Source organism: Xiphophorus couchianus, chromosome 19 (genome assembly GCF_001444195.1).
Source record: "Xiphophorus couchianus chromosome 19, X_couchianus-1.0, whole genome shotgun sequence".
NCBI lineage: Eukaryota > Metazoa > Chordata > Actinopteri > Cyprinodontiformes > Poeciliidae > Xiphophorus > Xiphophorus couchianus.
In genome coordinates, this window is record NC_040246.1 from 738,757 (window position 1) to 765,742 (window position 26,986).

Below are 26,986 nucleotides of genomic sequence, written 5' to 3' on the forward strand. Positions count from 1 at the left end.
CCTTCTTCTCCGCTGCCACTCTGCATTAACCTCGCAGAATGAAATATTCAGCTATTAGGCCTTGGCTGAAACACATCCAGCACCCAAGCTCATGCAGCATTTACACACCACTCATGTTATATTCATTGCAAAGAGGTTTATTACAAATAATCAGCCGTTTTGGATTTTAACTCCAGATGCAGTTTTATGGTTTTATCCGAGTCCGGAGGTGGGAGAGTGGCGAGTCGGGATTGGCCCCAATTAAGTCTGGGAATCATTTGTAAACATTGCCTGGGATTTGAACTTCTCACGCGCCACACAGAGGGATCAAAAGCTTTGTTTTTAACCTCTCATTTGTGTGTGTTATTCATTTATTTTTTTTATTTCCACAGAGTCTGAGGTAACGACAGTGAACCGCTGCCTGGATGCCGCCAAGGCGTGCAACATAGATGAGACGTGTCAAAAGCTGCGCACGGAGTACGTCTCGTCCTGCATCCAGCCGTCGGCCCGCTCGGGGCCATGTAACCGACCAAAGTGCAACAAGGCACTCAGGAAGTTCTTTGACCGCGTTCCCCCCGACTACACCCATGAGTTGCTGTTCTGTCCCTGCACCGACACAGCCTGCGCCGAGCGCCGCAGGCAAACCATTGTGCCGTCCTGCTCGTACGAAGAAAAGGACAAGCCTAACTGCCTGGCTCAGCTGCGAGACTGCAAACAAGACTACGTGTGCAGGTAGACGTTTGGCCCTGTCTTCGGAAATGTTTGCGTTTAGGCTGTCTGAAAGTGGCATCACGGCTGGAGCTCAGTTAAGAGTTGACAATTGCCTGTTTACATGTTAGAACTTATGTTCCTGCTGTCATCTGAAAAAACATGCTGCTCCGTAATAAACACAGTCACAATGAAGGCTGCTGTGAATGCTCGGGCTAGTTAGCATTGCCACCGATGACGGCAGATAAACAGTTTTTCTGTAATGGTTAGTTGTTTCTCAGCCATTGGCACATTTAGCAGCGCGTACACAAGCGTGATTAACAATGCTAACACACTCCTCCTGGCTCTGATTGGTTGGTTTTGATTGGTGCGTTTCTTCTGACATAAATAGTAGCACCAGGAAGAAGAGGAGGAGATCGATGTTTGTCATAGATTATCTGTCTCATGATGTCATGACATAATGATAATTTCAATAAATATGCACAAAACTTGTATAGAAATGACATACTCCACTTTAAAACAGCAGTATGTAGTCTTATGAAATATGTTTTTTTTTTACATATTTCTTGAAACCATCAGCATATCGTGACAGTTTAACATGAGACAGATAATTTGTGGGGGGAAAAAAGTACAAAAACTGAGCTTCTTGGAATTCACCCTGTGGTTCTGAAGCAATCTATAGGTATACAGCTCTGTCAGGGAAGAAAAAAAAAGAGAGGAGCGCCTTAGCAATGTCAATAATGCTCATATACACGCAACTCAATGTGCTAATAGCGGAGAAACCACTTACAGACACAGAAAAACTGCTTATCCAATGTCATTGGTGGTCATGCTAACTATCCTGATCATTTCTAACAGGCTCTGTGAGGGATTAGCTGTAGCCTAGCCTAGCAGACAGCAAGGGAAAGGGTGTGAGTAGCGTGTACATGAGGGTGACTGACAGTGCCCCAGTGGGGAGGCCAACATTCTTCACAGAGGAGTAAGTGGGGTGCATGGATTCCCACAATGACACTGTTTCAATGGCTTTCGCCTGCAGTCTCTAGCTAGAAAACTAAAATTATCAGACTGGTGTTACCTTAACTGGATTTGTTCTATACTGGGCAGAAATTCTTTAAAGCAAAAATAAGACCACAGGGAAGTCAGGAGTGGCTCAGGATTCTATTCAAGGATGATTTACTGCTAGAGAATAAACTGTATCCCAACCTGAAAGATTGGTTGCCAAGTGTGATGTGTTCATTTAGATGCAAGCTGTCAGTTGTGGTTAATTATTCTCAGTTGTGATATTTGTTGACTTCATTTAATTAGCTCAATTAAAGTCCGCATTCATTCTCTGAAGGACGCAGCTAGCAACAAGCAGCCGTGTCTTTATCACTTGAGATTCGTTTTGTTTTTCTGGACGCTCGCAAAATATTAAACACCGAGACGTCCTCTGGCCATGAGAGCAAACGACAGAAAATGCATGCAAAAAAAACTGTGTTATGGTTGCACAGCCTTAAATGTGTTTATGTGACGTGCTAATGAAAACTAGATGCCGTGAAAATTTTAATGAATCGCAGTTTGTCGAATCAAAAATGCTATGAAGTCATTAGGATGCATACGGGATGTCTCTCGAGAGCAAGGACTTCTCACACGCGTCCTGTCGGTTTTCTCTGTCAGCAAACCGTCACCAACATTTAATCTGGCTCCTTTCAAATGTCAAAAAGACAAAGGACTTCATCTGTCATGGCTATCGATCAGGTGTCGTCCGACCGAGAACGGCCCATCTCAAGGCCTCGTCTTGGCCCCCCTCATAATCCCATACCAATCAAGTGCCCACCTGCGGAGGCTGCCTTCACTCCCTGCACAGCCCTTTGAGTTTTATGCACATCATTACACTGACATGACAAATGAGGGCAGGACGCAGAGCTGCAGTTCCCTGAGGGATTCCTGCTGCAAGTGCTCGTGGATGGGGTGGCCAGTGATGCGACGTAATGGTCACGATAGCCTTGTATGATGATGACAGTTATGTGGGTAGTGGTGTGGGTCGCTGGCTGAAAAGGTAAGGAGGGGAAGGGCAAAGTGGAAGTGTTCATATGCAGCATCCATATCCGTCTGATATTCCAGCAATTTCTGGCGGGGAGGCGTGTCTTCTGCCAGACTGCACCGACGGCATTTAGAGAGCGGAGCCAAGGCCTGTCTTTGTCCCTCATTGACTCTTTACAGTCTGGCAGCCTTCCAGAAGATAACGGGCTGGGGGAAAAGAGTGTCCAGATCGGAAACGGAGGAAAGAATGTCACCAGAGGTGACTGGATTATGGGTTGGAAGTGCTGTGGAGGGGGAACTCTGGCAGAGCAGAGGGAGTTGATGTAGGAGTATTTAGATGAGCATTGTGGGTTTTAGATCTACATCCCGTTGTTAGGAGAAAGCGCCGGTGCTCGACACCGCCGAATGACACGAGTGCAGCGGCCAAGTAGTCGGCGAATGATGGATGGCGTGTTATTGCTCCCGCAGGTCCCGCTGGGCACAGTTCCAGTATGACTGCGAAGCGTCCGAGCACAGTGCCAGTGGCTGCAAGAGGGAGAATCATGGATCATGTCTACTCGCATACACTGGCTTGATAGGTAAGGACCGAGCCTTTCGGTTTCACTTCTTGCTCACTCGCACCAGCCTCCGTGATAGATCTGGATCAAAAAAGGGGCCTTTTTATGCCAAGAAAGGCTCAGAATTGTCAAGCTCACTGAACGCGACTCAAAAAAATTAATCAAGGATCATGATGAGAAGCATGCCTCAGTGATCGATGGTCTGATTAATGCGCACAGCCACCGGCATTATAAAGTAGTGCAATTACAACTATTGACTGCTATTTTGAGAAAATTATCCCCAACATGATGATGAGATGGAGTGCACAGAAGCTTAAAACATGGCTATTGTACCTTAGATAAAAAGTTAACAAGTGATCACACAATGCACAAAAGATTGTTAGAAACCACACAGTTTAAAGAAGTTATAAGACAACAATACCATGCCTAACTATAATAGTTCCTGGCAACATGACAGCGTGCTACACAACTTCTTTAAAAAACAAAAAACAAAACAGCAGCATGGAGTGAAAACTGGATAAAACAGGAAAGGTCACGTTGCTAGTTTGGCAGTATTTCAGGTACTTTAAACAAAAAACTAATCAATTATCAATATTGACCAAAAAACTTTTAAATCGTGAGACGTTTTTCAGCCACATCATCCAGCCCTAATCTCAGACATTCGTAGCCACGTCTTTATCTTTTCCCCCCGTTTTAAATTCCTCTCACTGTCCGTCCAAATTACTACATTTACATGCAAATGAACATCTCCATCTAAACCTGATTAGGCCAGTGTTGGGTGATGATAGAAATTACTGCGTAAAAGACCTTTATTTGATTATTCTAATCAGAGTGAAGTCTTAATCGGCCTACGTACAATGAGATTAAATCAGCCAGAGTTCTACCCAAATCGACGTTCAACTCCTCTTTTATTTTAATGCCTTGCGTCGGAAGCGGCACATCCTGTTTCATTTTTACACATATAGTAGTCGACCAATCTGTAAGGACCAAACCATAGACTGGGAAAGCCTACATAGCAAGAAACAGCTAAGAATGTTAAATACTCATTGTGCTGACACTGCATCCTATTGGCCCAATTCTGACATGGTGATGTAAGAATCTGTCTTTGCTCAAGTGTACCCATAGAAATCCAGATCTGCCCCATCTTCTCTTCTCTCCGTTGCAGGAAGCACGATAACTCCCAACTACCTTGACAACTCCACTTCCAACGTGGGACCCTGGTGCTCCTGTGCAGCAAGTGGCAACCATAGGGAACAATGCAATGACTTCTTGGCCTTTTTCCATGACAACGTTTGTCTGAGTAAGTAACAGGAAGTAGCTGTGGCAAGAGCCAAAACATAACCTACCCAGAACAACTATGAAGAGACCTTGTAGTTTTTTTTTTTTTAGAAGGGTCTAGTCTGGTAAAAACAAGACTCTTCTCTTATGCTTATTTGCTAAATCAAGAAGGTCTGCACTCTCAAGTATTGAGAAACGATTGCTTTATAGAGGTGTAGATACTGTTGAAGTTTTAAACTTTACCCAATCGTAGCCCCCAGAATTGGGACCTCCAGAGGTTCAAGAATTCTGCTTCAAAACACAATTTGATTGGACATTGGAAAAAGTGTTATGAGCAAATTGTACAGGAGTTAGCCTATCACCAAAGCCTAAAATAGCATCTCAATGCTAAACATGCTGCAGCGGCACAGACGTCCCCAGCGCTAATGTCAGCATCCACAGTCCATATTTCTAATGAGGTTCCATGAATGATCAGGAGTTCCCCAAACACTGGAAAACTAAATAGGTATAACAGAACTTTGCACCAATCTGATTGTTAAATAGACTAATTAGCAGATTAATTAGGCTATTAATATGTCTATTAATTGAATAGACATATTGAGCTCAAATGTCTATTCAACAGTCTAGCAGCAAAAAGGGTTTCTGAATCGAAAATGTTGCTTATTTTGTCGATATATGGTTTTCGATTAAAAAGCGATGAATTACAGACCCTGCAATGAACTCAATTTAAAAAATTTTAATCGAGTCCCACCACAACTTTAAATTGATTTAAGAACAACATGTGGAGGAGCTTTTCTTCTGCAGGGACAGGAAATCAGAAAAGTAACAGGAATATGGATGGAGCTCAAAACTGGTCAATCCTGTAAGAAAACCTATCAAAGCCTGCAACAGCCAGCAGTACAATGGAACAATTTAGATGAAAACATATAAGTTTGAATGACCCAGTCAAAGTCTAGACCTAAATTTATTTGTGGCAAGAATTGAAAATCGTTGGAAGAATGATGACGTTCTGTAGCATGAAATGCTGATAAAATCCAGTTTGTTGTGACAAAATGTGAAGAAATTAATTGGGAATGACTTAGCAGGGGTGTCAAACTCCAGTCCTCTAGGGCTGCAGTCCTGCAACTTTTAGATGTGCCTCTGCTGCACCACACCTGAACAGAATAATTAGGTCATTAAGGCTCTGGAAAACTGATCTACACAAGGAGGAGGTCATTAAGTCATTTCATTCCAATGTTTTGTACCTGTGGCACATCGAAAAACTGCAGGACTGCGGCCCTCGAGGCCTGGAGTATGAGACCCCTGACTTAGAGTCATCAGCTAACCACCAGCTCCTGCTGATTCTTCTCATGCAGCTATGAAGACATTTCTTGGAAAGCTGAACATGCAGCCACATAACCATGTAAGGAAAATTGTAACTTGTCAAATCAGACGGGATTTGTTTGCCTGTTCTTAGTGCTGCTCTAACACTGAGTGTGCTTTCAGCCTGCAGTGGAATTCGCATGGAAGCTCTTATCAGTCTTTAGCTATTCCATTAGCTCAAGGTACTGCATGTTCCGACACCTTCCCAAGTACCTCGTCTGTGGTGTTCAGCTGCAATTCAGTTCAGCTTCATTTTAATCTCCTTGCTTTTATTGCACCGAATCAAAGCTGAAGTCGTCACAGACAAAGAAAATTCATAAGTTTTAGCCAAATTATACCAAATTTATTCAAATATACAGTGGAAACCAGATATTTACATACACTGAATAAAAATACTAACTTTTTTCCCTCACTGCCTGAAGTTAAATTAGACAAAACTTTTGTTTTAGCTTAGTTAGGAAATATGAATTTTGGTTATTCTAAGTGCCAGAAGACTTGAGTGGAAGGCAATGACCAGTCTAGGATTGAAGATGGAAAATGCATCCACTAATGCCTTTGTTTAAAGAAGCAATGTTAAAGGCAACTCAAGTTCACCTATGTCTGCTTTTATAAATAATTTTATAGCTGCAGTAAGTTGAGGAACAAATCTGAACTTTGTGGCAACCCAGTGAACAGCAGCGTGACAAGAACACAGACAACTGGTGGCTTAATGGAAAATAAAACCCCGAGATGCTGCAGAAGGTGATTATAAAATGAAGTCAAGTGAGTTAATGAGGAAAGGGGTGGAGATGGGAAAAGGCAGTGCAGCTGCGAAGTAGCTGAAGCCACCAGAAAACCATCACAGAAAACCAAATATACAAAAACATAAACCTGTTACATGATGGACTAAAACAAAAACCGATGACGTTCTAACCTTACCTCCTATAAAGACACCGATCTCCTCTAGGACAATGTCTAACTCCCAACATGGTTTGGGTAGTTCATCATATTTCAGGCTCTTACAGGGATATATTAGTCTTCTAACATCGAACAGAGCAGAACAGATCCGAAAGCTGTACCAGTCTGTGGTTGTGATCTTTTATAAATCTTCATTTTTGTCAGAAGTAGTGCTAAGAATTTTGATCTACATGCAGGGTTTCCTCCAGCAGATTGTAAGCGTGATGGGCCACCAGGCTACGCATTGTTTGTTTATTTTAAATAGTTTTTTATACACCAGTAACAGAGACAGTAAAGATGAATTAAGCTAGGTTTGTAGTTGATGCATTGAACTGAGGTGCAAACCAACTGCGCCGTCCCTGGAACTGCCTGTTGGCCTCACACACTATTATTTTCAAATTATAGACGTCTGCTCATACGCTTCCGAATTTTTGTAACTTCACAAGTTTTAACACAAAAACACAGTGGTCTGCTCTAGCGCCCCCTACCACCAGGCTTAGCCAGTTTTTTGGGGGGGAGAAACCCTGACATGGATGAGTGTGAAACGATGGGCAACGATATCTTAGACTTTTCTTCTAAACTTTCACACTTTCAAGTCTGCTCCGGTGGAAAGGGGACACCATGTTTATGACGTAGTGGTACAAATCATGCGCAGTGACTACTGGCAAAGTCGGCGATTTGATCAAATCAACAGACATCAGGAGAAAGAACGTATGAGTCGGTTTCTAAGCTAGCCGTTTTAACTTTTGGAAATAGCGCTGCCTATGAACACCAGCTCAGTGTGCTACTTCCACAGACAAATTAACTCGACTTAAACAAGTAGAAGCCACTGTTTTATTGGCAAAAACATGGGAAAACAATTCCAGTTGCTCTGTTCAATACTTCTGACTCACTTCCATCATGGTGCCTCAACGGGAGTAGGTGATGTAGTTGCAAAGGGTCAATAAAAAAAAAGAGAATCAGACAAGAAGTGGGTTCAAACTTATGTTCAACAAAAATCTGATAAAAAATCCCTTTGATAATTGGCAACAGGCAGAACTAGAATATTAATAAACCAAAAGTTGCGTAATCTTTCAAAGGAAAGATGATGCAACACAAATTACTTATCTGATTTTGGAAAAAACTTGTGCTTTCTTGTGAAAAATCAAAAAAAGTTGGCAATTTGGCACCCAGAACCAGTTTTTAAAGAGTATCTTTAGCTGCATAAAGGACTGTATTATCAAAAATGTGTGTTTTATATTTAACAGTGGGTGATAATCCTGCTAATGGAGGCATTCCAGTATAACACTGTTATAGCAGATAAACTACATCCAGCGTTCTCCACCAATTCTCTACAGTCTTAGACTCTGTGTTGTAGCTTTTCTTCATCAGCCAGAGGCAACCAGGCTGCTTTGATGTTGAGAGATCATCCCCCCGAATGAATGATGCACCAGTGACAGAAAGAATGACACTGGTGACTAAGTAGTACAAATTGTCGCTGCTGGTTTCGCAGGCAGCGAAGTTTGTTTTGGGTTATTATTTTGTCCAACAATAGAAGACAAGTTCTGACGAGGCTGTCGCTGTGAGTAACAGCATTAGTGATGAGCCAGTGACTCCAGAGACGGGAGCGAACTGCAACAGACATCATGTGGTGGCAAAATGCAAGGTCACAGCTTGTTATGTCTGTATAAAGCTGACATTGTTTAGGCCCGGCGAGGGTAAAACAGCGCTTTAGATGTATCGTAGCTACTCTGATCTCACCAGACACAGAAAATACAGCAACTATTTCAAAGACGGCTGCTTTTTAAAAAATATTATTATTTTTTGTGTCTCCAAAGACGCCAAAGGCTCAGGTAACACCAGGTTCTGGTGATGTTCTGTTGCGTTTGACCTCTGGTTGACATGGTAACAGCATACATTTGACAATGGGCCCCAGAGCGAAGCTTTCTAGAAATGCACTCCGAATCATGTTCGTGTAAAACCTCAACATTTAGAGACACTGATATCAGTCACATTGTCTTGCTTTAAGGAAAAACATGATATTTAAATTCTCCTTTGAAGCCTAGATCTGGTTCATATAAGAAAAGAAAAAAAAAACATAAATTCATTTGTCCAAACATTACGCTACACCAGGGGTGGGCAATCCTGGTCCTCGAGGGCCGGTGTCCTGCAACTCTTAAATGTCTCCCTGGTCCAACACACTTGAATCCAACAGCTGAATCACCTCCGCAGTCAAGTTCTCCAGAGTCCTGCTAATGACCTCATTATTTGACTCAGGTGTGTTGAAGTAGAGACACATCTAAAAGTTGCAGGACAGCGGCCCTCGAGGACCAGGAGTGCCCACCCCTGTGTTATACCCAGATGGTTTCTTTAAAACCAAAATCCTGCAAAAACATTTCTCACCTCCGGTAAATTCGTTTTTCTCCCACAAAGGAGGAAAATGACAGATTGTCCTTTTTGTGTTCTGTGAAGGAGGAACCTCGTTTCTTCTTGTTCTTGAACGGTTAACCTTTGGGTTATCTGGCCGTTCTTCGTCTCGCGAGTCCACACGCAACTGGAAGTTACCCATTTGGGTTTCTTTGGTGGTGAAAAGAAGAGAGAAATGGCTGCACATCTAGAGGCAGAAGTGGGACTTATAGTTGAAGTGGCTTCTTGAACTGTAGCAGCTGTCCTCGCCCATGAAGGCAGCTGGAGGAAATCTTGCTCCAAAGAAAATGTGTCCTCTTCGCAACTTTATCTGAGCTGAATTTTAGAGTAAATATCCAAAAATCAGAAAGGATTTTGTTTCCTTAACTAAATTATTTTTAGTTTGAGTGCACAACAGTACAGATCTAAATAGAACTGCAGAATACCTGACAAATAACACTGATAATGATGAATTTTTCTTGCTCTTTTCTTTTCCATCATTTAAAAAAAGCTCCATTACTTTCACCTCTCAATAATCAATGGAACATTTCCTGCTGGCATTGCTGCAGTAAAACCCTTCTTAAAAATTGTAGGTATTTCTGCCAAACCGTCTTTTGCGATAAGCGGCAAGTCTTCGAGACTGGGAGTCCTCCTTACCATCACCCTCATTTTTAGCTCCCTCAAAAGATTCTCTGTCAGATCTACCGATCGTATTCATATTATTTCCAGTCAGCAGGAATATGTTGGACCATTGATCCGCCGTCATCGCATGATTGCCGGAAGTCAAACTCCGAGTTCCCCCTTCAGGGTTCTCTGTGGTGAGTAAAACTTTCCAGATTGAAGTCTTGCTTTTCAATTGAACTACTTGTGTGCACCAGGACTCAGACTCTCCCTGCCTGCTCTTGTGTGCTATTTACTCTAAGCTCCTTAGCTCCATAGAGACTCAAAGAAAAAAAGAAAAGAAAGACTGACTGGCCTCATTTTCCTGTGTTATAGGAAAATAAAAATAAAAAACTCCTTCCCGTCAGAGTAAATGGTGGAAGCCAAGCGGTATATACAAGATAATAAGGATGAACAAGTTTCTAATGGGAGTGGCGATTTATGAATCGGTGATGCATGTCGAGCTTTCATCATAAATGAAAGCCTGTGTAGCTAAGCCGCAGACAGAGCGCTCTGCTCTGTGGGGAAGAAAAATTATGATTTGGCAAAAAACTCAATTTTGGGCAATGACAGAGAGCATGCAGTTAGGCTCATAAGTTTACACACGCAGCACTAGAATTTCAGCTTTTTGGACATTTTGCTGAAAGTATGAATAATGCATCATGGTAATTTATTGTGTGAATTCATGTTTTATCAAACTCATCTTTACACATAAGCCAAATGTTTGTAGGTTTCTCTGTGTTGCTTGACATAGTAGACATTGGCTTCTTTTGGTGTCGCCACCATACTCCACGTTTGATTAATGGCCTGCTTGTACAGTAGAGTGTCTTGAAGAGTCCCCACGTCGCATTTTCCAAAGAGTTCAGTGTGTCAGCTAAAGTTGTCTGAAGGTCTTTGTATTTTTACGTTTCTTTTTGGCACTACTGGCCATTATTGAACAGTAAGTAGACAGGAATCAGCGAGCAGAGAGAACACATGCAGCAAACGGTCAAAAGTGGAAATTGAACCCAGGACGACCACCGAGAACCATTTTCCCTGTAGCTCAGAGTGAACTTGTGTTCACAAGCTCTGGGCAGTGACTGGAGGAACGAGACTGCGGATCCTTCCTGGATGCCTGCCTGCTGAGGTGTTCCAGGCACACCGCTCCAGATGGAGACTCAGGACATGCTGGAAAGGACTGTGTTTCTCGACTGGTCTGAAAACGCCTTGGGATTCCCCCAGGCGAGAAGGCCAGACAGTGGAGGGAGAAGTCTGGGTCTCCCTGCTTAGGCTGCTGCCCCAGGGACCCGACCCCGGATAAACAAGATGGAAGGTTCTTCCTAATCACTTGACATTAGTGACAGTTTTTGTAGTCCATTTTTCCTGAAAAATATCTCCAATATTTGAAATTCTTGCTGGGTACATAAACATATGAGCTCTAATTTGCCTGGTTAGAGTCTGGAAACAATCCATATCTGCAGCAGGTAAAAGTCTCTGGCTTCCTTGTCTTCTTTTTTTTTTTCTCACTGAGCCATTAGTGATGCGATACCTCCTTTTAGTTTCTTTTCACGGCTAAATCTTGACTAAATTCAGCTTTGTTTTTCAAGCACCTTCCCTGGTGAATGGTCCAGCTTGCTGAGACAGGACTTCAGATGGCCTTTGATGACTTTGTAATTGAGCGTAATTTGGTTTCCTGCCTCCGAACTAATGAGGCGAGAAGAAAGAACAGCGGCAGGGCTGAATACAGTTGTTTGCAGACAGAGGGGAGGAAAACTGCTGAGGGGAAAAAAATAAAAATAAAAAAATGTCGTGCTCCGGAGTGAGCGCACTCAGGTCCTAAAAAACATCTGTCACCCTGCTTTACCTCCTCATCACAGCAATAACAGCCAAATCACCATGCAGAACGGCGAGTCTGGACTTCATTTTCTGAGAGCTGAGAGTGTCGGGGACAAAAAAAAAAAAAGAAGACGAAGAAGAAGAGGACAGATGGAGGTGAAGCTAATTTATTCCTGCAATTATTTGAAATTTTCTCTGCAAGTCAAATTGCGGCGCGTAATAGGAAAGAGTGAGTGCACCCAGGGATTCATCAGCCAGGTTAGGGACAGGATGGTATGCATGGGGTGCGCTCTACCGCCGCTGGCTAAGCTGTGAAGTCAGGGTATGAGAAAAAAAAAAAAAAAACCCTTGGGGAAAAACTTTAAAGTCAAAGAGATATGAGTGGCGGTGCTTAACAGCAGTGTCCATTGATTTACAAAGGAGCTGTCACAACAGCTTACCACTGAAGATATCAATTGGCACTTCGTCTCAGCATGCTAGCGGGTGGTGAGCAGCTGGAGTTGTACCTCTCATCCCTGTGCCTGCCAGGAGATTGCTGCGTGCTACTGAAGGGTAACTGCACACTTATCGCGCTCCTGCGTACATCCCCACCTGTCCCACCGACACCGTTGACCCATGGCGTCATTAGTATGCCAATCCACAGGCTTAGCTACAGCGTCACATGGATTCTGCATTCCTCAGTGGTGTAGCTAAGTATTTCTATGCCTTGAACCCTTTCACCTTTTTTGTGACATTACAGCCACACACCTTAAAGCACTTTATTATGGTATACCAACGCTAAATATAGGGTGATATTGGAGTGGAAGGAATATTACACATGCTTTTTGTGCTGCACACATTTGTATTAGTATTTAATCTCCCCGAGTTGATAGGTGGAACCACCTTTCGCTGTAATGAAACTTGCTTTGTGTAGTTTTAAAGTCAAAGTTTCGCTCATTATTCTTTACAAAACAGCTCAAGGTCAGTCAGTTTGAATGGAAAGCAACTAGCTTCACTGCTATTTTTGAAAGGCTTCCACATACTGAAGAGATATAATCTTTGAGCAGCGTGGACTCTAAACCGTGTCAACCCTCAAACCTGTCCATGGACGGCGACAGTCAACCGTACCGATTAGATAAATTTCTCGTGACACCCTTAATTAAAATCCCTTAATTTCCCACAATCCAAAAGGATACTAAGTAGTTTGATGAGTTAGCTGGACGCCTGGCCTCATTTCTTGCGACTGTTTGCGCTGACTCTCACCCTTATCAGCCCGACGTTGCATACAAGACAGTTTGATTTGAACACAGTTTCCCGCTGAGTCATTTACTGTAGCACACAGAGTACACAGTTGTAAGAAAGTATCTTTGCACTGACGTGATGATTGCTAGGTGCTCCGTGAGACGTTCAAAGCTAGGGATATTGTTTCACAAGCTAATCCTGCAGACTCCCTGATCAGTCTGCGGTGTCCCTTGCTCTACGTGATGTCGTTTGTTCACCAATGTTCTCTAGCAAACTTCTAATGTCTTCAAGCAACACCTTTATTTTTATGTAATTAAATCACACACAGATGGACTATTTGCTAATTAGCTAAATTCTGAGACCATTTGTTGCATTAGGTCTTTAGAGGAATCGAAATAGAAGCAAGTCAATTCACACTTTTTGATATTTCTAAAATAAAAACAAAGAAAAGTCAACCCATGGAAAATGTTCAATCATATTACAACTCTATACCTTGTATTGGTTTAATACATAAAATCGTGTGATTATGACTTAAGTTTGCAGCTGTAACATGGCAAAATGCAAATAGTTGCTTTTGCATTACATCATAATGACTAATGATTCTTTAAAGCTATAGAAAACATGTTGACCAGGGACTTGTGTCAGTTCTGAACCATCTGGGATTCACCATCACACCCTGGAATCAAGGGTCACTGCGTTAGGTGGTCGGGTGGATCAGTAGTTCCTGTCTTCTTTGTAGAAGAAACGGATGCTGTGCGCTTCAGATCGAAGACAACAGACGCCCAGAACTATTTCTGTCCTAAATTTCACTCGACTGTGATCCACTTTGCTAAACAGTATGAAAACTGCTGGGCTGGCAGTGGAAGCCTGCAGGTCACCCATCCAATCCTCCATCTTTATCTTGCAGTTCATACCCAGAATCGCATCAGTGAAGAGAGACGAGCGGAGTCTCCGCATTGATTTCTGCAGAATCTTGTTTGCAAAGGCAAAGCTATCTCGGGAGAATGGATCAATTTGTTTTGATCTTGTGAGAAATCAATGTTTGTATGTCACACCCGATTCTCCGCTAAAGGCTTAGGAATCCTCTCCCTAATAATCAGCGAGCTGCTTGTGAAATCTCAGGGCTCTCTCTTTCTTTTTTTGTCTCTTCTCTGGAAACAGATGGAAGTGTGGAGCAATTTTGATCTCCGAGCGCCACATCGATGACACAGTGTAAACCGAGAATATTAATTGATGGGTCCGTCATGCATGTTTTAATTGGAGCACGTGTTAATTGAAGTGCCTTTCATGCAAATGTAATTGTAGTCAAGTAGCCCATTAAGTGGGTGAAAATGAATGCTTAAGGAATATTAATGCAACACATGATCATCAGTCATTTTGATGTAGATCCAAAAATCTGATGTAATGAGTTTCCTTTGGGGGTTACGAAACCACACATTTCCATGTAAATTATACATGGTGCCAAATTCCCATAATTTGACATTCCTTAAGGAATTAATTTGCTTTCTGTAAATGGTCTGTTTGAATAATCGTCTAGTTGTCATCTTTGCTATACAGACAACTAAAAATGTTTTGTTAGCATAAACATACAGTCAGATTGATAATGAAATGGTTTCAGGTAAAGGACCACTCCAATTAAGACATTCAAGAAAGATTGAAGAATTTCTGTTTGAGGATACTCTCTCATCCAATTCTGTTCTGCAAAAAATACTGTCAAAAAAGTCAATTACTGCATTAAGACCATGTCTCCTTTTCTTCACTGTTCTGGTTTATCATGTAAAACCCTCTGCAGTATACCAATGGGGTGTGGATACTTTTCCAAAACACTGTAAGCACACATTAAACTGCAATGAATAAACAAAGTTCAATGTGTTATATTGAATCTCATTCTCTGATTATCAGTTTGCAGCATCTACAAATTTTATTGAACAGTAGTGCTGCAAATGTGTGTTTTTATATGGTAGAAAGAGCTGCTTTCATGCTGAATAAATATAATCCAACCTACTCCCTTAGCATTGCTTTCTAGCCAAACCCCCTACCTTTCATCATCTAAGATTGCATGGCTATAATTTTGTAAAGTTTTTTGTTTGTTTGTTTTGCCTTTGTGCACCAGCGTTCAGAAGCACCGTAGGCAGCGGTAATGGAAAACAGCACAACTATTGTTGCTGGCCTTCAAATCAACATTTCTTTTTTATGAGTGTTATTGGCTGATTGGATGTAATGACTCGTTTGCTACACTACAGTAATACACTGTAAAATCTGCTTGATTATACATTTGACCCAAATGCTGGGTTCATTCTGCTGGGACAGAATTTCGGTAGCGTTTAACCAAACATCTGCAGAAAAATTGTGACGAAGTTTATTGGGTTCCTCATTGGACCACCATTTTGTACAATTTGGCTTCTTTTGTCTGCTCAAAAGGCAACTCAGATTTTGCTCTACAGTATATAGTCATAATACCAAATAAAGTTATTCTTTTCAGACCAGCCAAAATGGAAATGGCCAATTTGAGGCATTTCAATGGACCTTCGGTCTGCCGCCCACTAGCTAATACTTGAGACCTCCACTAAAAACAATTGATAATACTTTATTTGAAGGAGTACAAGACTGACATGACACTGTTATACACATCACATCTGTTATGAACATGAAGCAGTCTTCATTAATGTTTGACTGTTGTCATTAAGCGCCAGTCAGTAAATAATGGCATTTTAATGCAAAGTTGCATTAGAACTTGCTTTCAAAGCCCGTTAAAAATGTCATCTTTGCATTAAAAGTGTCATTATTGATCGAATGACACTTCACGACAACAGTCATAAACTGTCATTAAGACTCATCATGGCACACCCCTTCAAATAAAGTGTTGATTATAACTGCCCATTTTAAAAGTTCAAATACTAAAAATACCTTTATTGGCTTTTGTTGTCCGTCACTGTTGGCGGATCTCATTTGTACGTCAGATTTAAGCTGTATCGGTAACAAAAGGTTCAGGCTCTGGACTTTTGTATGAGAAAAAGAACACGATTAATTGCTTTAAAATTTCTAACGTGTTAAATGAATTAATCGAAATTAAGGGACTAAAGTCTCGGCCCTACTTTATATGCATTAATATGCACAGTGGAAAGCACATCAGCGCTACCGTAGGGCTAAGATTCTCATCTTTATCATATTTAGTTCTGCTCTTGGAGGGACAGTAAGCCATTGAAAATAAATGTGTGTAGAGTTGCATTGAGCCCAGGACTTTTAACTTCCAACGCTTCATTATAGCAGAATATTCCAGATATTACACAACACTACCTCTACCCCCTAGCTTATGGTGCTAATTGAGCTATTAATATTAAAAATAACTGAAATAAATCCCCTTATTTCCAGCAGACAATGTGGTTGCTATGGTGCTCATGACACTGTGATATTTTTCTAGAGAAGAATTTGGTGAAAGTGAAATAAAAAAGATAGTAATTTATGTTTCATTTTAGCTTGAAATAGTTTTTTTTTTTTTTACACCTGGTAGTCGGGTAGACTTGGTTTGACATTTACACCGGTCTTGTTTAGGCCACTTTATCCAAACTCTAGTTCGTTCGCCTAGGAAGTCCGGTTTGTTTGGGGAAGTGTGAACGCGCAAACAAACTGATATGGACAAAAATGAAAAGGTTTAAATCTTAGGTCTCGGTTCGGTTGAAGTGAATTCTGGTGTGGTTCGAATGAATGCTAAGCAGATCAGAGACCGCTTCAAAAGCAGGAAGCGGACAAAAGCACAGGGCATTCTGGGTAAGAAAGAAATACACGTGTCTAGCGCTAGCAGTTTTTTACCAATGACAAAAGAGAAGTACTTTAACAGTTTGCCTACAAGTAACCTTTTACGTGTTTCTCCACTGAATAAATGAAGATGCCGCACCCCTTCAGCTACAGATACTTTTTTCTGGATAGTGGAACTGTTGGAAGTGCTCCAGTTTTATTGTGAAGCTTCCACTAAAAATTGCATGAGGGAGAAGCTGAAGACCCAATATGTTGTCATACAAAAATGATTACACTCTCACCTTGTGATTCAAACACTTTTACTTCTCTTACCTTCCTATTTCATGTAGAATAATTCATATTGTGCCGCATTTCAGTGGAAGTCGGTGGCACCTTTAAAAAAATGCATCAAAAAACTACTTCCCATTGTTGTTCCCCCACAGACGTCTCAGAAGTAGTTCCCAGTAAACACTTTGCCTTTTTAAAACCTATATTTGTCGATATTTTCACAACTGACAGCGGCACACTGCTGGGAGGGTGATTTCGGATGCCGACAGCTTTTAAAAACCAGCAGGGAGGTTAAAAAAAAAAAAAGTCAAGTTGAATGCGTTTGGAAAATTTCCCGCCTCTGTCTTTTAATACTGCCCCGCAGCTATTGGTGCGCCTGCAAGCCCACAGACAGCAGATGAGTTATTCATTATTTGACCAGGGTTTCTTATTCCACTGCTCATATAGTAAGTTGTTTTAGGTTAAGATTGTACATATATATATAATAAAAAAAAAACAAAGGCTGCCATTTGCCTATGGCTAAGGCAGCCTTCCATGTTACCATAGCGTTCTATTTCAACATGTGGTCAATTCCCGCTCAGACTTTCTTCTTGTCGCGCAACGACAGAAAGCTTTGTACGGGATCATGGACTGCAGTATTTTTCTGCCTCAGGAAGAACATATTTTAGTCTATTGCCCAAGCATGAATACTACACACAATGTTCCATATTTGTAGCTGTTTTCTAACAGGTGATACTGAGAGAAATACTAGATGTATATAAAATCAGAAGTATCTGTGTTCAGGGTTTTGCTTTCCAAATCATCTACAATTCTTTTTTACATCCTGTAAGAAGACAGGAGATGTTCAAACCTGAGTAGACGGTGTTCTCCTCATTTTGGTTGATTGGCATACATTCACATTGAAATGTGATTTTTTTTCCCCCAGTCATTGTGTTTTGGGGATTTATCTATCACACACAAAGTGCTTTTTTTCTCCATTTTGATTGTTACAAATAGCGAGAATCTAAAATTAGCTTCTTTATTAATTACAATTTCTCATTCAGAAATATGAGCTTACTGAAGAGTATGTGGTGATGCTACGGTCACTAAAGAAGATGTTGGGACTTTTTAAAGTGTATCCATGTGCAATATGGCCCTAACATTTCTGTATTAACGTCCTTTCTTCACCATTATGTGATTGTAAATTTGAGCTGCCAGAGGTAAACAGCAGATTTTATCATGTATATTCACTTTAATTGATATAGTGGAAAAAAAAGACTTTAATATGAAAGCTTTTTTTATTACAATGTCTCCATAAAAAGTTCATTTCATGTAGCTAAAATCAAGGCCTTAAAATTAAATAAAATGATGTAAGTTGGTCTTAAACATGTTAACCACAGGCCTTTAATCTAGTAGCTTTTTTCTCGTGGGATTTCTCGCTCAGGTAAAAGTGTGATTTGTGTGCCAAAATCTTTAGGGCATTCTGTGACTCAAAGTGGTTGAGGCTACCGGTAACCAGCTGATAATTTACCCTTGCTAGCTAGTTCTTTGTGTCTTTCATTTGTGATAAGCTCAATGAATGATGGCAACAGGTGAAAGTCATCACCACTTACGGGGAACCAGACATATGGGAGGCCACGCGTTTGGTTTGAGCGTTTGATTTGACGACAGCCACAGAGGTTTTAACATTTTAACTGTCTTGTTTCTCGTCGCTAGCCCACGTGTTCCCATCTGCGTCGCCTCTCGTGTGTCGAGCCCTTTAAGCGCAAATGTATTTTGTTTGTTTTCACAATTGGTCCACTCCTGTTGCCAACATGTACAGTGCTAGGTTCATGCTGTACAAAAATAAAAAAATAAAAAAATGTAAGCCTGGCTCATGACTCATGAGCAAACAACAGGAAGTTTCAGCCTCTCATAAACAGAATCCGGTGTGTGTTCTAAACATTTTCTTCTGCTACTGGTGTGTTGCAGAAAACGCCATCTTAGCATTCGGGAATGGATCTGACGTGAAAACGGGTGCCAGTCAGCCTGGGATGTCAAGTCCGGCGACGGACAGCCACAGTCCGCACTTGGCAACCACCGCCCCAGGCGTCTCCATGGAAACAGAGCAGAACGTTCTGCGAGCACAGATACCTACTCAGGTGAGACGAGACGGAAGACTGGAAATGTGATGTGCAAGCTTTTTTCTAAAGAAGTGACGAGGCGCTGGCTTCGATCTGGGTCAGGCAGCAGCGATTTAACAAACACTCCGCTCTGCAGAGGTCAACTAATTAGTAAATAATCCACCCACCTGGAAAATTATTCTGTAAATCCAGCTGCTCTACGACGGCCCTCAGAGGTTTCTTAGAGAAAATTAGTGGCAAACAGAACACCGTGGAAAGGTCAGGGAGAAGGTCACGGAGAGGCTTAAATCAAAGTGAGACTGGAAAACAATATCCAAGCTTCAAACATCAAACAGAGCTAATAATATTTATTGCTTTATTTAATGATATTAATTTTAATACTCAACAGGATCCCAAATATTCAGCAATGCCAACATCGACCGTCTACAAAACCCTTTTTATGTTTTGGTTCTACATGGTTTACATTTTATTTTTCTTTTTAAAAAAAAGACTTTCTAAACTGTTGTATGTTTTTAATTCTTGAGTGGGTAAAAAAGGTTTCTCTATTTAAAAATAAAAGTTATGTGACCCTCAACCACTTCCAACTTCATATTTTTGGCCTATGTGACAAAATGTTTGGACACCACTGGTATAGATCAAACCACATTCATGCATTAGAATGGCCCAGTCAAAGTAATTTACCCCAACCACCTCCTATTCTGATTGCAGCAAAATGTGGTTCTCTGAAGTATTGACTCAGAGAAGACACAAGCTCAGATTGTTATTTTTGAAAAAACACTTTTATCTTCTTGCTTTATTCTGGCCTACCACATACAATCCCATCAAAATGTAAAGAAAGGTTCAGGGGGCGTTGATACTTTTACAAGACGCTGAAAAATCTTAGTTTCAATTCAATTTTTAAAATATTTTATAGATCAAAAATGTCGCACCTCAAATTTTTCAAGATTCTCCAAAGAGGAGGTGGTGCTAAGTGGTGAAGGCTTCGGGCAGGAAGGATCTCCTGTAGCAGTCTGTATTACAGCAAAGTTGGAGAGGCCTCTGACTGAAGACACTATTTTTGTTTATATTTTTGGACCACTTTCAGCCAGAACAGAGCCATCACTTGTACTGAAACAGTTTCATTTCAGTTGAAATTTCAGGAAAAAAGATAAAAATTGTATTTTAAAATGATAAAAATCTTTAATAATTATTACATTATTAAAGAAGATAGATGTCTATAACTTATAAAGCGATGTTTGACATATTACTCATCACGTTCACACAAAAAAGGCAAAAATACAAAGAAATATAAGCATGCCCTGTTTGACATGAAGTGGTCCATAGCAAAAGGGAGTGTCATGATTTAAGACCACACAACAAGAAAAAATCATTTTAATGTACAAAACCACTCAAGCTTTAAATATGCAGTATTGTTAGGGAGAACTTGGAATAAGATTATTTTCTGCACATGAAAGAAAAGCACCTAAAACACTTTGTAGCTCCTGAGGTCTAAATATGCTGCAGACAACATAATTGACAATCTGCCAACAGATATAAATAAACTTCACAAGCTAAATGTGTAAGTATGCCATTTTAATTTCCAGAGGGAAAAGCTGCTAAAAAAGCAAAACAAAAAGCAAAAATTTGGTCTTTTTTGCTTTGTGTCCTCAGTGCTGCTCGTCCCACACACAGCTGCTCAACTCAATCTGTGACCAGGAACAGAAAATGACACTTTGCTGAACATACTTTTTTTTTTTTCTTTTTTTTTTACCCATCAGCTGAGGTTCAAATAAAATACTGCTGTGACTGTGCCAGTCACTGTTAATTAAAACTAAAAATCTGCATCTGTTAACTCATCAAAACGTCACAGGAGCTGCTGATTTGCCATCCAGTCTGTCCGCCGCAGCAGACATGGAAACAAGAAAAAACACACACACACAAAAACACTCTTTTAAATTGTCCTACAATTTATCGCATTACTAACAGTTTTGAGAGGATTTTATGGGATAGAACCAGGCAGTTCAGAAGTGAGTATCATTTAAAATCTTTAAGCTTAATTATGGCCTAAGAATTTAGGAGATGAAGCAGAAACAGCAAGCTGAACTTCAAAGATGTGTCAGTAATGAGAAAAAGAAAAAGTAACTTTTTAAAAATAAATCCAAAAGTGACAGTTTAACAAACAAAACGTGGTATTTTTGCTCCAAGGATCTACTAGCAGATGAGCAGCTAATGGTGCGTGTCTGAAGTCAGTTGTCAGGTTTCTGCTGAATTCTGTTTTTAATTCTTTAAGACATGACTCTCAGACACCGTAAATCTGCTGGAGACGCCAACTCAAAATAAAAATTAGAAATCTTTAAAAACGCTTTATAGAAAGCCTTTATAGAATATGATTCTAAATAACATAAGTTGCATCTTCGAGGGAAAACAACAAGAAAAGGGATCTGGAAACCTACAAGCACAATGTTACAGATATTTTAAACTTCTACTTTCATTTTTGGTTTACATTTATTAGTTTTATTTTGCTCCCTATGAGTTATATTTTTTAAGAATTTGACTCTTTAAATTCATTTATAAGGTCATGAAGTGTTTACGTAAAAAAAAAAAAAACAGTGAATACATGCAGTAAATGCTTCAAACTTTTTAATCTGGTTTCCCCCAGTGGATTATAAGCCTGGCGGGCCACCAGGCTTAACTTCCCTCCCCACCAGGCCAAGTGAAGCTTGTTTATTTTAAATAGGGGTTTTTATACAGCAGTAAGAGTGACAGTAAAGATGGATTAAGCTGGGCTTAAAGTTGACAGATTGAACTGCGCATCAACAAGCTTTGGCTTCACACTCCTGACTTTTGGTAACTTTTCACAAAAAGTTACAAGTTAATATATTTTGAATAACACAATAACCATATACTATTTATTTTTTCTGAGGTGAGATTCAGAGAGGTGTTCATGAAAAGACGTCAGTCCACGTTTAGGCTAAACGGCATCGAGAGGTTGGAGATTATCTTACATGATGTCCATACAAATAAAGTTTAAATCTCTGATCATCATTTAATCAACTCTTCTCATCAACATGACTTTTTATCCCTCAGGTCTCTGACTGAAGTCGACCAGAAGTAGCATCTGAATCACAGCCTGAATCATTTCACCGTTTTATTTTTTTAGTTCATCTGAAATAGATTTGATCTGCTTCAGTTCAAAATAACTGGACTGGTCAAAATTAGGCCGAATTGTTTAAAGCGAAAGGTAGTTGTTTAAAAAACTATTTTGCACTAGGGAGCATTCATAGTGCATCTCAGAGTCAATTTTATATTAATTGTTAATTATTTTTGGACAAACACATGAAAATGCTAATCGTGCCATGATGCGGCAATGCAATCAGTTTCCACTCCAACATTAAAGGGTTTTTTTTGTTGTCATTTTTATGACAAAAGAAGCTGTTGAAGCAATAAAAAGGGTGAAACATGTAAGGGTGTGAATACATTTTAGGGACACTGCAGGTGAAGGAGAGGGTTTAATGTCCCTCTGCTCTCCTCTGTAACTCAGGCATTTGCGGCCGTAATTTATGTATTATTTAAATTTTTGTTTAAAAAAGATATCGTTGCTGTTGCCATCATAACTGTCCAAAAAGTTTAAAAAAAAAAAGTTTCAAGCTGAGGTTTTAAAGGGGATGCGCAGTTAGCTTTTCAAAGATAGCATGCTGCATTTAGTTGCTACTACTACTACTAATAATAATAAAAACAACATTCCTCCAAAGGTTTACTCTGATAAATTATACCTCTTATGACTTTTGTTCAATAAAGGCCTTCTTCTTGCCAATAAAGAAAGTAGTTCTTTCTTTAAGTTTAAAGGTTTTTAGTCTGGTGTATTCAGGAAAGCATTTTCACCACTAGTTGGACTCTGTGCAGGAAAGGCCAACCAAAAACGCCTAATGTGGCGTCATGCTATGGTGATTAAAAACATTATGTCTCATACTCGTCACAAACTGAGCCTTTTTCTGTCAGTGGCTGGTGTTGTATAAGGCCAGTAGCTCCACCTGAACTTGTCTTATTGTCTTATTGTCTTATGGACCTACAACCGAAGGGGGCCCAGGAATGGTGTACGGGTCGGTTGTATAGAAACAGATAAAATAGAGTCCTGACCTGAACCGTCCTGTACCGCTCAGGGGAGACAAGGCATCGATCCTCTTGTCTGCTTCTCTGACTAACGCTCTCTTTGCCTGAGTTTAGGACATTACCTTTTGTTTGTAAAAATGTTGGAAACCTTTTATCTCACAATTAAGTAGTACTTTGTGCCAATTTGTCTAATAAAATCCAGACAGAACACAGAGTTTGTTAGTATTATGATAAAAGCATAGAAAACCTCTAGGGCAGGAGTCTTCCAATCCAGGACTCATGGCCAGCATTCTGCAACTTTTAGATGCGTCTCTGCTTCAACTCACCAGAGTCAAATTATGAGGTCAATAGCAGGAGTCTGGAGATCTTTAGTGACCCGAGGAGGTCATTCAGTTTTGAAGGCCTCTTCTCTGGAGGTGCCAATATGATTGTGAGGGACTGTAAAAACACAAATCCAAAAACAATACCATAAATCACCGTGTGCTTTCTTTCAGGTAAATGGGAATGACAGACTGTGGGGCGACGAGGGAGACTCCACTCTTCCCTCTCCGGGCCTTTTGGATCATGGCCCTGAGCCCGTCCATCTCTCTATGCTGCTCATCCTGGGCTGGCCCATCCTGGTGCTGCTCTCCCAGCCGTAGGAGGCCCCATTAATGACCTTTATGGACTGCGCTGTTCAGAGCCAACAGGGAGGAGGGTTGGGGTGCGAGAGAGAAACGGCCATTCCCGAGTGTCCGACGGCGGTGTGGGGGGAAGAAGAGTGAGCTCTGTCCTGCCCCACTCCCCTCTCCCTGTCACACACCGGAAACCCACCTAATCTTTTTGTGAATCATGACTCAAGAGTCGATGTGTTGTGAAGGATGCGTCATGGACAGGACCACAGGAGAGGGTGTCACCACTGCACCACCGAGTTCGGAAGGGGGAGAAAAAGAAAGTTCCACGCATCATTCCCTGCTGCACACCCGGCCAACTTTTATGGAAAAAACACACACACACACACTTCTCTCAGCTGCATATCTGCGGAGAACAAGGCCAACAGGTTCAGAAAGTGTACAGTGAAGAGACACTGAGGATGCAGTGACCGAAAACATTACAAAATATAAATATATATATATACATAAAATAAAACGAATAAATGGTTTTCTTTGTTCTTGAACATTCCTTGATGTAAAAAAGAAAGCATTCAATGTAAGAGACTCTTCTCTCAGACGACGTCTTACACGAGATTTAAGGTGGAACGTGTGTGTTTGTCCACATGCAGCGCTCCGCCCGTTTAGCTGCGCTCCTTATTTTTGATGCCACATATTTTGTTTTAAAGAGCTGTTACCAGAAATGTTAGCTAGAAGCACATGTTATAACCCGAGTCAAACCACAGTGAGATTCTTTGACTGTCCGTGGTCGTGTTTTGAGTTGAAGGTCGAAGAGTTCAGTTCCAAGAACAATGAAAATGTTTACCTAAAATTATGCTAACGTTAAACAAAATTAAGATCTGTCTGCATTTAATACTGTTAATTGTGGACCAACTGTATTTTTTTTAAAGAGCCTTATTCAAAGTCTTAAGACTGGGAAGGAAACTACAAGTTATGACATTTTGTTCTGATGGATCAGAACCAGGCTGCAAGCTGTGGTTAAAGGCTTTGAAAAAAACTAACAGGAGTGATAGACAAAATAGAGAAGGCAAAATACTCTACACACCATTTAAAGCAAGATTTCTCATCAATTGATCAAAAGGGTAAAACTGTTGCCTAATAAAGTGTCGATCTGCATCTGAATCTGGTTCCACAATATCTTCTGTCAGGTCCCTGATAGCAAAGGCAGAAAGTTTTGCCTTTACCATCAGGCATTATCGCCATTCTTTAAATGGAGATAATTGGTCAGAATTGCTGAGATGAACAAGCAGTACATCCTGAATTTCTTCATGAAATATAATAATCAAGGGACAAAAACTGTAAGTAAGGCTGAAAGGGGGCGGGGGAGCGAAAGTACTCGTGCTGAGTCAAAGGATCTATTAGAACATCCACAAAAACACAAGCGGTTTCTCAACCCAGCTTTAGGTCCGATGGTTGGACCTACAGCTCCACTACTGCCATCAGGCAAAGTACGTCTCTAAGGAGTACAGCGTCCATCTTGGACCATCCAACACGTTACCCTGGTCTAAATCCCATTAAGAAGATTTGGGGAAGGCAAAGCAGATTTACAAAAATGAATGTCAGTTCCAGAACAATAATTGGTTCCCTTTGTGAAGCGACCTTTGACACAGGGAGCAATTTACTGGAAACGTATCAAGCATGCCAAATATAAGAAATGAATTACTAGGAGCTGTGGGGTTACTTGCTGTTTAGAACATTGACACAAAGTTCTGTTTGGGTTTTTTGAACTTTTAAGCTTAATGCAGATATTTGATTTGTCTATTTAATCTTGCTCCTGTTTCTTTTGTTTGCATTTTGAAGCTCAACTTTCAACCTGGTAATGGTCCACTGGGATAAATGTGAATACTTACAACTTTTTGTTTTTTTAGGTTTTGGATTAAGAGTGTATGGGTAGATGCCCCCTTATGTAATTTTTTTAATACCTCACTTTGGAAGGGAACTCTTCACACTTTCATTCATTAAGCTTTAAATGTGAGTACTTTCGGTCTGTTTCTTTTCTGATATATAAAAAATACAATCAAGTCATTTTTTTCTGTGAAGCAGTAAGAGATTGAGACAAGTTTATATTTTATAAATGTACGTGAACTTTGTCGCAAAGACAACAGATATCTATAAAAAGTTTGCGAGCCGATTTTGCTATGGAATCAGTGGGACACAGACGGGGGGCTCCAGGTGAAGACGCCCCCGCTGTCCGTGAAATGAAAGCGGTGACCCGCGTCACCCGCCGCTCCCCTCTAGAGTCTTCGCTCAACGTGGGACATCAAAAAATATTTTATCGTACGATAAAACGGCACAGAACTGCTTTTTGGAGTGGACATTTCCGTCAAGCATCCTGAGTGGGAGTTCTTGGGCAAACTTTCCACTCTGCCATCTAATTCAGTGTTATACTGTGAATTGTCAAATGATCCTGGCAAAAGGCTGAAAATGGCTGCCGATAGACCCGATCGAGCTCAGGCTGAGGAAACCAAACTGTTCGTTCCTGATGACGTCATAACAGCACAAAAAGTTTTTGTTCTCACGAGTTCTACGAGATGTGATGCTCTGTGTCGCCCATGTTTTCTTTTTTCTAAATGAGACCAGAAATGTGTTTTACAAAAAGAATTAAAGCAGTTCAACATGTAAACAGCTGTCTTAAAGGGCCAGTCCACTCATATAAAGTCTGCTGTCGCTTCACTACACAAGATGGTTTCTGTTCATTTTAGCACACTTCTTTAAAAAAAAAAAAACAACCATACAGGACATGAATAGAGAATGTAACAATTAGGTTTAAGTCAAATTACAGTCTCTTCACATAGAAATTACATCAAATTCAAATAAATGACACACAAATTGTTAAAGTTGAGTTCATATGAATACTTTTGCAGGGTAAGTAGGGGCTGCGGGGACAGAAACACGAATACTAATTTATAGAGTCAGTTATAAATATATAGTATAGAAAGATGACAGGTAGAGAGAAACAGAATCGCACCGAAGTGAAAGGTTCAGTGTATTATGGATGTCCACTCAATCCTTTTACTTTGCAGCACAAAAAAAGCAAAAATGACACAAAACATATTTTGACAGCAGGATATTCTGACTGTGGTAAACATACCACAAACTAATGGATAGATGTGTCTTTTTTTTTTTTTTAGACCAAGAAAACAAAAATATGTAATTTCTTAGTTTTGCTGAAAGCAGCATTCCTGAGACAAACACCTGC

At 40.5% G+C, this 26,986-nt stretch overlaps 1 protein-coding gene across 1 annotated transcript in view; it reads left to right on the forward strand.

Annotated features, from left to right (window-relative positions):
- gfra4a (GDNF family receptor alpha 4a) overlaps window positions 1-26,513 on the forward strand; it is a 190,199-nt gene extending 163,686 nt beyond the window's left edge. Inside the window, exons 4-8 of the mRNA XM_028001612.1 lie at window positions 372-711; window positions 3,178-3,287; window positions 4,432-4,566; window positions 18,897-19,066; window positions 23,632-26,513. Of these exons, the coding sequence (XP_027857413.1) occupies window positions 372-711; window positions 3,178-3,287; window positions 4,432-4,566; window positions 18,897-19,066; window positions 23,632-23,778 (902 nt within the window). The 3' untranslated portion in view covers window positions 23,779-26,513. The remainder of the gene's footprint in view (window positions 1-371; window positions 712-3,177; window positions 3,288-4,431; window positions 4,567-18,896; window positions 19,067-23,631) is intronic.
- The last annotated feature ends 473 nt before the right edge of the window (window positions 26,514-26,986 follow it).